General features: G+C 44.1%; 2 protein-coding genes across 3 annotated transcripts in view; one reads left to right on the plus strand and one right to left on the minus strand.

The window, feature by feature from the left end:
* efr3a (EFR3 homolog A) overlaps positions 1-5,260 on the minus strand; it is a 91,701-nt gene extending 86,441 nt beyond the window's left edge. Inside the window, exons 1-2 of one of the 2 annotated variants that reach the window (XM_083782340.1) lie at positions 5,168-5,260; positions 4,742-4,965 (exon numbers count right to left, since the gene is read on the minus strand). In XM_083782340.1, coding sequence (XP_083638466.1) covers positions 4,742-4,751 — 10 coding nt within the window. In that variant the 5' untranslated portion in view covers positions 4,752-4,965; positions 5,168-5,260. Of the gene's footprint in view, positions 1-4,741 lie in introns of both variants that reach the window. The other variant, XM_083782339.1, reaches the window with a different exon arrangement.
* Positions 1-8,202, plus strand: part of LOC310871284 (tripartite motif-containing protein 16-like) — a gene marked incomplete at both ends in the record, with an annotated part of 503,649 nt that extends 495,447 nt beyond the window's left edge. The window contains one exon of the mRNA XM_083782769.1: positions 7,834-8,202. Within this exon, the coding sequence (XP_083638895.1) occupies positions 7,834-8,202 (369 nt within the window). The remainder of the gene's footprint in view (positions 1-7,833) is intronic.
* Between the last annotated feature and the right edge of the window lie 3,690 nt (positions 8,203-11,892).

Below are 11,892 nucleotides of genomic sequence, written 5' to 3' on the forward strand. Positions count from 1 at the left end.
AGTGTTAGGTAAGAGTTCACTACAAACTCATGCCCAAATGAACGAGGCCTGGGTTAAAGTGGTCACGTGTGCAATTTATAAATATTAAGCCAGTGAAACGCATTAACGATGGCTTGTAATAACTGCAGTGGATCCATTGGAACATAGGCTATTCTATAATCAATTTCCTGAAAAGTAAGTTTGGGACATGTGAGGTTTCCACCCGACAGCGGCAGCATGCTATCAGAAGCAGACACAACACACTTCCTCTGCCATTACAACCACAGAGGAAACTAGTAGAATAATGCTACTACCGGTACTCTATGTCTTGTTTCATTGTCTGTCTCACACACACACACACACACACACACACACACACACACACACACACACACACACACACACACACACACACACACACACACACACACATCTTTCTTGTTGTCACTATACCCTAACCCTGAAGCTGGGAGTAGACCATCTACAAGCTCACAACCCGTTGAACGCGCCAGGCTACAATGTGCTGTAAACTTGTAGATTGGCTATTTTCGTGTGCAAAACCGGCAGCGAGTATAACTCTAACCGCTTACCCCAAATGTTAGGCCTTGTCTTTTCAACAAACTTGAATTTTGGGTAATTATATTTTATATATATTTATTTTTTCAAGATTTCCCATGTATTTTCTAACAGTGATCTACAGGCTGGCTCACAACAACAAATACTGTAGACAGATAGACTTCCTGGGTACTATGTATGAAATCAAGATTGGATTGAGATACTGTAGATAGACAGTTATTTAGACTAGGGCCTTACCCGTTCTAATATATGAACAGGAAATTATGTACAGTGTGGGTAATGAGATATAATAGATCACATTGATTGGGAGGGAATTGTTAACGGATGATCTTCGGAAGTTGGGTTGAACTTGGGCACAAAATAATGTTATTATATAAGATAGATAGATTGTCATAGATAAGTCATTAACTGTCATTGCATCTCTGTATGTATTTATTATTTTATTTTACCGACGGCACGGGATGGCGGTCATTGCGCTGTCACAATAATGTAGCTTTGGAAGTGTATAGCCAAATGGACCCGCTCATTCCATGTTGTGGTCTCAAAACAGTGCGTCACCCACATGCAGTTTAAACGTTTGCGGTGGTGATCGAAACGGTGTGTCACCTGCGTGCAGTTTAAACGTTTGCGGTGGTCGTAGGAAGAAACAGTGTGTCACCTGCGTGCAGTTTAAACGTTTGCTGTGGTCGTAGGAAGAAACGGTGTGTCACCTGCGTGCAGTTTAAACGTTTGCTGTGGTCGTAGGAAGAAACAGTGTGTCACCTGCGTGCAGTTTAAACGTTTGCGGTGGTGATCGAAACAGTGTGTCACCCACGTGCAGTTTAAACATTTGCTGTGGTGATCGAAACAGTGTGTCACCTGCGTGCAGTTTAAACGTTTGCGGTGGTGATCGAAACAGTGTGTCACCTGCGTGCAGTTTAAACGTTTGCGGTGATGATCGAAACAGTGTGTCACCCACGTGCAGTTTAAACGTTTGCGGTGGTGATCGAAACAGTGTGTCACCCACGGGCAGTTTAAACATTTGCAGTGGTGATCGAAACAGTGTCACCCATGTGAGAACCACTGATTTAGACAAGTTGCTCTCAAACAATTGTATGTCTGTCAAGTTGACATGGAAATGTCTAAGTAAAAGACTGCCAGGTTTTCTGATAGAAAGCGATACGCTGCTATCTAGAGTCAATCTCCTGCTATCTGCAGTGAATCTGCTGCACTCGGCTGTCAGACAACTCAGACTCTTGTCAAGTGATCAAAACAACACGACACCTGCAGCCCTTATCACAGTCATAATCACATCAATGCAAAGACTAAGCATTTCATTTGACTTTTGAAAAACGCTATATGACGCCCACGGGCAGAAAAGCCGACCCGAGCAGAATCTCCATATATGAATGTTTATTGGGACTGCAGGTTGCGTTTACTATGAAAACCTGCATTTCCCCATCAGTCAGTGAGTCTTGTCACGCCTCGTGTCACGCCTCCATTATGGTCACGCCTCGTGATATCAAGCCTCGTGACATGGCCGTCTCCATATATGATGATCACGACACTGAACTCATCAAACCCTGGATAGCCATAGCTTGTGACTAAATAACACCATTTGGAATACAGCTGAGCTTCCTTTCTTCCTGAAATGTAACAGCTTTGGACATACTGTACAAGGTTTCCACCCGACACCAAACAGCTCTGCAGTACAATACTAATAAGACACAATGAAATGTGTCTTCTACATTTTTCAAATCTATGAATTTATACTTGTCTATTCAAAAATAGCAGATATACCGGTAGATCATTGAGAGTGAACATTTTAACTAAAATCTTCGCTTCTAGGGGTCCCTGGTACAACATATTTTGAGATGGGGGGTTGGCGGCCAAACTAGCGTTTTTCATGTCAAGGACCCCCAAAATTATGAGCACCACTGACATAGAAAGTAAAAAAAGAAGAAGAAAAAGGAAAAATATATTTATTTTCAGAAAACTGAATTTAGAAGACAGTTTTTTAGAATGGGCCTCAGGTCTTATTAATCAGGTTAACCCATTCTAAAAGTATTATGTTGCGTTCACACGAGGCATATGCAAAGATCATAGCATATTTGTTGCTTTGTATCTGTCATTGGAGTCATCAAGCGTGTGTCCGTAGCGATGTGTGTCGGTGGTGTGGCGAGGGAGAAAAAACAACAATCCAGCATGGAGTCAACTGCAAGCCCTTTTGGGCATACTACAGTACATAGGCATCATTTATATGCATTGGACACCATGGAAACACACTAGAAGATGTTGCAAGTTTTTGTCGGCCAGAACAGGGTGGAAAAAAACGAGGGTTTTAGCTACAGTTGTAACTTTGCAGTTTTGCATCTGGAAGTTGAACCCAGCTCAGCTTCAATTTGTAGCTTTGTATCTTTTGCAGCAGCTACACACGCCGGATGTAGCTTTGTATCTTCATCTTGCTGGCTTCCATTGACAATATGAATGGTAGACTTTTGCATCTGCCGATGTGAACGCACCGTTAGCAGTGCAGTGGGGAAGTGCCTTTATTATGGCACCCAGGGAGCAGTTAGAGGTTAAGTAGACTCTAGAGATAGTGGGCCACACACAATTTACATACAGTCTGTACAGTAGAAGCACCGAAACTGTTCAGCACCACACACACACACACACACACACACACACACACACACACACACACACACACACACACACACACACACACACACACACACACACACACACACACACACACACACACACACACACACACACACACACACACACACACACACACACACGCGCGCGCGCGCGCGCGCGCGGAATATTAAATAAAAAAGTGGCCGAAGCAGTGGTCTGGCTTGAGAGACTAGAGTTAAGTGCCTTGCTCACGGACACTTTGACCATCCGCCAGATTACCAGGCGGCCTCTAAAGCCACTCAGCCATGGCTGCCAGCTGTGTCTGCCCACTACAAAACAAAGTCCAATTACAGTGTAGGCATTTAGCAGACACTGTCTTATCTGCACTTGCAAGTGCTAGAATGGAGCAAGCAAAGTCAGCATGAACTAGTCAATAAACATGATACATAGTCACGTTAAGTAGGGTGCAGAGGACAATGTAGTGGTTCAAAGATACACACACACACACACACACACACACACACACACACACACACACACACACACACACACACACACACACACGATAGATAGAATATACAACTAACAAGAAAACCGCTGCAAAACCATGACTACAGTGGTACTATAGTGGATCAGGCAGATTGCATAAACTATGGGCCTCACAAAAGGAATGTAGTTTGGCACATGATTGCAATGACATCATTAAAACACACAAACACACTCGCTCGCACACACACACACAGTACGCCCGCCCACACGAGTCCATCATCATACTGCAACAGTATATTTCACAACCATGCATTCAACAGTTGCAAATTATGTTTGATTTTCAATATGTCAGTGTTTCTGCATAGCTGAGTTTGGACAATTCAATGAGTTGTACAATGTACATTGCAAGTATATGATTGTTAAACAACACAGCTGAAAGACGATAGCATTATTGTGCTATTGTGCAGTGATCACATAGTTATTAAGACTATAGACACAGACAAGACAGAGTTTCCTCTTTTTTCTTGTTTTATTGTAAAGTCACTGACAAAGCATGTGGGGGGGTGTGTGTGTGTGTGTGTGTGTGTGTGTGTGTGTGTGTGTGTGTGTGTGTGTGTGTGTGTGGTATACAAAGCAAAGAGGCCTATAGTGCTTGTGTTCTTGTCGGTGTTGTCATCAGATTCGAAGTCAGTCAGTCTTTTTAAACGAGTAGCCTAATGTCAACACTCCACAACAACGACGACGTATAACGGCGTCGCTAGCCGACAACGACCGAGAGCTCACATCAGCGCTTGCTGCGCATCGTGTTGTGAGCTTGAAGCTCTAGCTCTCGTTATCGGCTGGCAGTGGCGAGTGGCGACACCAGAATCGTGTCAGACTCGATCATCACATCGTGTAGGTAAAGTGGTGAAAGCGATACCATGGTAATTAATGAAGACTAGACTATACCATCAGTCACACAAGTGGCAAATCTGCATTCTGCAAGCACGCACTGACAGACACACACAGGACAGGACAGAGGACACACCGCCACACACACTGTCACACGCACGCACACACACATGCAAGCGCTTACCCGCTGGCATCGTCGTCGGGTAGGGTTAAATGCAGTTTCTGTGGTAGTGTGCGGCGATCGAACCGACATGGAGCTTGTTTCTGTCTCTCATCCACCGGGGGACCTAGGAGAGCGAGGGGGGGGGGGGGGGGGGGGGGGCGGGTGTTCCCTGGCCAACCGTCCGCCCTAGGGCTCACTTCATCCGGGGAGGATTTGGTCGTAACCCCGCTAGATTCCTCCCCTTCCTCCGGAGGTTCCAAAAAAACAACAAAAACACTGCCGTTTTTGACAGTTGTGCGCGAGCTCGTGCGTGCGTGTGTGCTGCGCGCACGCGGCACTCTGACAGACTTATGTCGCGGTACAATACAAATGTGTTGCCGTTTTGTTGTTCAAACGGTGTGTGGTCGTAGCCATATATAGTGTAGCAGTTGTTGTTGATGTAAATACCTGTGGACAGTAGAGCGACCGTGTCAACACGCAGAGAGAGAGGGATTAAAGTGTGCAGATTATTACGGTCTGGCTTCCTGTTAATAGAGCTGCTTTGCACTCTAACCAACGCGGAAGTAATGTGTTATCACACTCTGGGGTGGAATACTCAACCCTCCTGGTCAAACTACAGTGAAGTAATGTTTGTGTTATCACACTCTAGCGTGGAATACCGGTACTCAACGCCTTGTCTGTATGTCTGTCGTATAGGCTATATTGTCAATGTCAAGACATTTTTAAACTAATAGGCTCCTACTATTACATATTTTGAAATTAGGTGTAAATGCTCTAAACAAACATTAAAAGTCCCTATAGACTTGGTTGTGCTCTATTTTAGTTTAAAGTGCTTTAAACAAGTAGTAGGAAATTGGAATTAATTGAGTACTCTAGCTGCAGGAGAACTCATCCAATGTCACTTCAACTATGCATGCATGTACCCCATGTTACAAGCACCACAAAGACCTTAAAAAAAAAAAACTGGTCAGGCTACTGCTTGGCCTCATACCTACAACTCATCTAACCCCTGCTCATTTTACTCAGGTGGATGGCTCAGGGTAGGGGACAGTACCGCAATTTGCAATGGGCCTGGCCCTACAGATATATATACTACACCACAGAGACACCCATGTAGGCTACCTGCCAAGCTACTTCAAAAATGTCAAAGACGTCCACAATCACAACAGATGGAGCTCCACAAATCACGTTCAAACCAGATTTGGCTTAAGCAAGGGGTTAAACTTGTTCTACTGCTATGCCACCAAAATGTGGAACGCTCTATTTATCAACAGTCGTAAAAACTTGAAAAGAGCACTTACAGTTCATGGCTGCAATTCGGAACTTGACCTTAAAAACTCAAAGCCTATAGATTTGCAAGTGGATCCTGATTAAGAAAAGGTTGAGAACCATTGATTGATTGATTGATTGATTGATTGAATACTTTATTAGTCAAAATCACACCTGTGTGAAGTGAGTGGTGCAACTCCATGTGGAGGTCCCTCTGTGGTCCCCGAGAACACACAGGAACGTGACCAGGCAAAAAATGTAACGGTTGAGAAATTACAGAGTAACCGTGTGGGGGTCCCCAGGGGGTCCCTCTAATGTACTGTACTCTACTGTACTGTCACACCCGTAATCATCATATAAACAGTTAACGTGTGTGTGTGTGTGTGTGTGTGTGTGTGTGTGTGTGTGTGTGTGTGTGTGTGTGTGTGTGTGTGTGTGACTGTGTGTGACTGTGTGTGTGTGTGTGTGTGTGTGTGTGTGTGTGTGTGTGTGTGTGTGTGTGTGTGTGTGTGTGTGTGTGTGTGTGTGTGTGTGTGTGTGAAATGGTATAATTTCATACCCGGTGGCAATTCAGTAGATACAAATAGGTAAAACATTACTTTTCAGGGGAGACACACTGTCACGTACCCCTGACTTCCTCTTCAATTTGCATGATATACTGCATTACCTCCAGAGGTTCTCTGACGACACAGCTGCATGGGTGACAACATACAAATTAGTCATTTCATAGTTGCCATTACGTCATCACACAATGGCATCACAGTGCCGTCATCACAACCAACTTGTAATAAAGTAATTTAATTTAGTCCTTGCTGTTCATTTAGGCACATCCCCAAGTCAATGTGTTAATGGCCAAATTTGATAGATGATTACATTTTCAAATGGCACAGCAAGGGCTTCAAGTGGACCAAGAACAGTTCTGCTGTTCTATCTGTCTGGATCTTCTGAAGCATCCAGTGACTGTTCCCTGTGGACACAACTACTGCAGTGTGTGCATTGAGGGATACTGGAACCAGGATGATCAAAGAGAGAGATTCAGTTGTCCACAGTGCCGTCAGACGTTCAACCCAAGACCTGACCTGAGGCAAAACAACATGTTGGCTGACATGATGGATATACTGAAGAAAACGGCGCTCCGAGCGGCTCCTCCCGATCGCTGCTATGCTGGACCTGGGGAAGTGGCCTGCGATTCGTGTCCTGGGAGAAGACTGAGAGCTGTGAAGACTTGTCTTCAGTGTCAGGTATCTTTCTGTGACACTCACGTCCAGCCTCACTATCAATCTCCTGCCTTTCAGAAACACAAGCTGGACAAAGCCTCCAACAAGTTTCATGAGAACTGTGTGGAAGAACATGAAGGTTGTGATGTGGTCTCAATTGTAGCAGAAAGGCTTAAGAAAAAGCTTCATATCAGTCAGCAGGCCACCCAGCAACAGATAATCCAGGAGGGAGAGAGAGGCGCGAGGGTTCTCCCGGAACCTAGGAACAAAGCCTCCAACAAGTTTCATGAGAACTGTTTGGAAGAACATGAAGGTTACGATGAGTTCTCAATTGTAGCCGAAAGGCTTAAAAAAGGACTTCATATCAGTCAGCAGGCCACCCAGCAACAGAGAATCCAGGAGAGAGAGAGAGGTGCGGAACCCAGGACCAAAGCTGAGTTCTTAGAATATGCGTGTCCAATCACACTGGATCCAAACACAGCAAATCGATACCTGTGTCTGTCTAATGAGAACAGAAAAGTAACAAAGATGAAGCAACAACAAGATACTACTACACATCCAGAGAGATTCATCGGATTGTTTCAGGTTCTGAGCAAAGAGGGTCTGACTGGACGCTGTTACTGGGAGGTAGAATGGAGCGGAACCAGCATTAATATAGCCGTAGCATACAAAAACATCAGCAGAGACTATCCTGATAATAGATTTGGATTAAATGATAAATCTTGGGCTTTACAGCACTGGATTACACACACACTGGATTTCACAAGTTGTGTTTTCAGTCACAATAACAAAAATACTAAAATCCCGAGTGTCTCTGTGTCCTCCCGAATAGGTGTGTACCTGGATCATAGTGCAGGTATTCTGTCCTTCTACAGCGTCTCTGACACCATGACTCTCCTCCACACAGTCCAGACCACATTCAGTCAGCCTCTCCATGTTGGCTTCCATCTTTCTGAAAAGACCACGGTTGAGTTGCGTAGAGTCTGGTCTAATTGAGGTTAGAGAAATTTCTTCATAATTATTATCTCTCTCAGATCCTAGATCCTAAAGGGTGAGATGTTTTCGCCCCTGTTTGTCTGTGTCCCAGGGCTAACTTTGAAACAATGGACCGATAAAAGTGCATCTTTTTTAGATATTTAATTTATTTGTTTAATGGAACTCAAGGACGCTTAGACATGACTCAAATATGGGTCTTATAGTTGGGAGTTTAAGAAATACATTCGCCCTTACATATATTTCATTCCATTTAATAAGCAGAGCGATGTGGCCCACTGGCCCATAAGGCAGCCTATCTCCTGTTTCTGTAGCACGAGGTTGCTTGATGTTCATCCCCATGGACATAATTGCGACAAGCTGCACAATTTCCCCAACATTCTGAGAGACAAGACCACTCTGTTATCAACCTTTCTCTGTCCCAGCAACACACACTTGCGAGATCTAGTGACAGTAAACATAGGACATTCACGAGATCTGACATCAGATGGCACCCATTTAGGAGACCATTTGTGTACCATTTCGCCTCAAGTCAAAGTGGTTAAAATTGGGATGGCTTCCTATACCCACCATCTTTGGAATGATCCAGCCGGGGCATCGAACATCAAGTTTTGTCTTTCACAAACTTTCCTACTAGGCTGAGGTGGGTTTTTGCAAAACACATTTTTGGAACAAAATGCCTCAAATCATCCAATTGCCTAACCTGACGCTGCCAGATCCAAGAAGCTTGCTACACACGGAAGCAAATTCGATGACGGGGCTGTTCCTTTTTTTCAAGATACTTGGTAGATGATTGGATGGGACCGTCTGTCTATCACTGTGTGGGCGTGCAAACACAACCAATCATATTGACGTGTCTATATAGCTTCACATCCGGTTTCGCACATATCCCGCCCTTAGCTCACGCTGATTGGTTAGACCACGGAGCGGTTCGGTGTTAGCTGAACTCCCTGAGAGGTCCCAGATGGTTGCTGTGTTGGGGAACATGGTTACCCAATACCGCCACCATCTGGCAAAGTCAGGTTACCAATTGCCATCCAAGGCCTGTAAGAAGAAATGGCATCCTTTTCACATTGGCCTATTATAGCGCCACCAGGAGGCCACAACCTGACCTGCCCTGGTGGAGACCTGTGCCCCGAGGGGCACTTTATCTAGTTTGAACCAGGGGGGCAGTCAGACAGATATTTTGTGAAGCCACCAAGGAAATCGGGATTTCCTGAAAGTTCATATAATGGCCTGTTGTGGCGCTGTCATTGGGCCCAAAAAAAACCCATAGCCCCATAGAAGTCCATGTATTTGGGCCCAACTTCACCTAGACTGTATTACCTTAATAAACATGGTCATGAATACTTTCTGCTTCCAGTCACTAGTTTAAAGTCTCATTTATAATGTCATAATATTCTTTTTGGAAAATGATGGTCCCATTTATTAAAAGAATGACCATAAAGTCGCATATGTTCTGAGGGGCGTGGCTACCGTTACAGTCTATGATTGGGATTCCCCACCCACTCGAGTCAAAATAAAAACCAACTAAGAAGAAGGGGGGAGGTCCCGCCTCGTTGTCTGGGCCAGCCAATGGGCCAGCTGGGCCCAAACGGATCTAGAAAGATGGCGATTTACAATACAAGGACTGACAGGCTTCATTTTACGTTCATGTTAGACCCGGGGAACGCTTTGTCCATATTTTTTACAGTCTATGGTTTGAACAGAAACTTTACTTCAGTAGAAACGACAAAACAGGAAAACGCCTCACAGGGCAAAAGCAGGCAAACCTAGGTAGTGCAGTAGTGACACGACGATAGAACACGCTAAGCACACACCACACAGCAATACTCAAGTCCACATTAAGACTTAAGAGTAAATGTTCACTGCTGTGCTCCCTGGAGTGAACTGTCTCTCAGGTAGGACTGGGGCTGGGAAACACAACGGAGCAGGCAGGTGAGAACATGAGGGTGGCAGGCCCCGGCCTGGCACATTCTATGACAGAGCGTGGCACAGCTTGTCTGCTTCATCATACTAACTATTTCACACATTATACAGTACTTTGTTGGGGGTCCACCCATAGTTCCGACAGACTTTCCCACGGCCGGGGTCCATTGTGTCAACCGCCGCTGTTCCGACATGAAAGAGTTTCAACTTCTGGGCCACTGTTCCAACGCACACACGTCGCACGCACGCACGCACACCCAAGTTGGTTTGCTTCTGTGTTCATTTTAGGCTATATACAGTAGGCTATATTATGCACTTCCAGCTATAGAAAACTGATTAAACAATTCACTCACATTAAATTGACTAAATAATACTACTAATAGTAAGTGACTATTGTTTCGCCATTGTCAGCTATACCTGTATCTTTTTTTTCTTGTCTGACGTGTTCCACCATCACTGCGTTGAACTCGACATGCAGCAGATGCAGCTGGGCCAAACTATTAAAGTTTGTTCTATGTCAATTCGTTCCCATTATTGTTCTCATAGGGGTGAACTTATGCCCATGGAAAGCAAGACAACAGACATTATCTTATAATATTTCCATTGTTGTAGCCTACGGTCTGTAAATGGTTCATCTTTGCCCCAGCCTATCTAAGTTGGCACGCAGTACGCATTTGACACCATCTGCATGGGTCTCTGTTACATGAGCCATTGACCGTCGGAACAGTGACCCTTCGGAACAATGGACCGTCAGCATATTAACACAGACCCACTTTGTTTTTTGTTATATTCGTTTTTATTGGGTTGTCTATAGACATGACATACATGACAACACATACACCAGACTATAAAGAATAATTAAACGAGCAACAGACCAGTCCTATATCTCGAAATGAAACATTACCAAGTGCTATAGCAAAACATACAGTCATACATACATCAGTTACACAGACCCACTTTGTTGACCGGAGTCCCCCAGGGGCCTATGGCAATTTTTCCAAACTTTCAGCTTGTGACCCAAAAGAGAGATCTGGCATCTCCCCCAGGACCCAAACTTACCTCATTAATACATTAGGAATTATAAGCACCTAAGCGCTATTTAAAAAATAATGAGCTCACGCAATAATTCAAACAGCTGACATGCTCACAATCTACATACTGTACAGGCTTACAATGCTTTGTGATGTGACACATTGTAAGCTTCTAGCAATTTCTTAATTATTTATATAGGAGGGGTGCTATCCCTCCTGTCCTATGCCCAGCACATTGATTATTTATATAGGAGGGGTGCTATCCCTCCTGTCCTATGCCCAGCACATTGAAGACAAATGTGAGGACGGAAAAGTGAGGCAGGAATGAGATGATGTATGATGATAAGAGCGCCCCTCATTTCACACAGGTGTGATTTATTTTTTATTGATGGACTTCATTGACAATGAATAGAACATTTTACATCATGGTGTAGGCTCTACAATTCTTGAGTGGTGCACCACTCAGTTCACACGAGTGTGATCTTACTATTTTTAAAACATTCTAAAATAGTTAAACCATCTAATCTATACATCGACACTTTGTGAGCTTGTAGATCAGCTATTTGAACTATTTTAAAATGTTTTAAAGTAGTAAAAAGTGTGGTGGTGGCGCAAGATATAGCCGATAGTGTCTATTTTATGTCATGATGATGTATGATAATAAGAGCGCCCTTCACTTCACACAGGTGTGATTTTTAAAATAGAATTTCATTCATTCATTCATTCATTCATT

The sequence above is a fragment of the Protomyctophum parallelum genome (genome assembly GCF_964188405.1).
Source record: "Protomyctophum parallelum genome assembly, chromosome: 14".
NCBI lineage: Eukaryota > Metazoa > Chordata > Actinopteri > Myctophiformes > Myctophidae > Protomyctophum > Protomyctophum parallelum.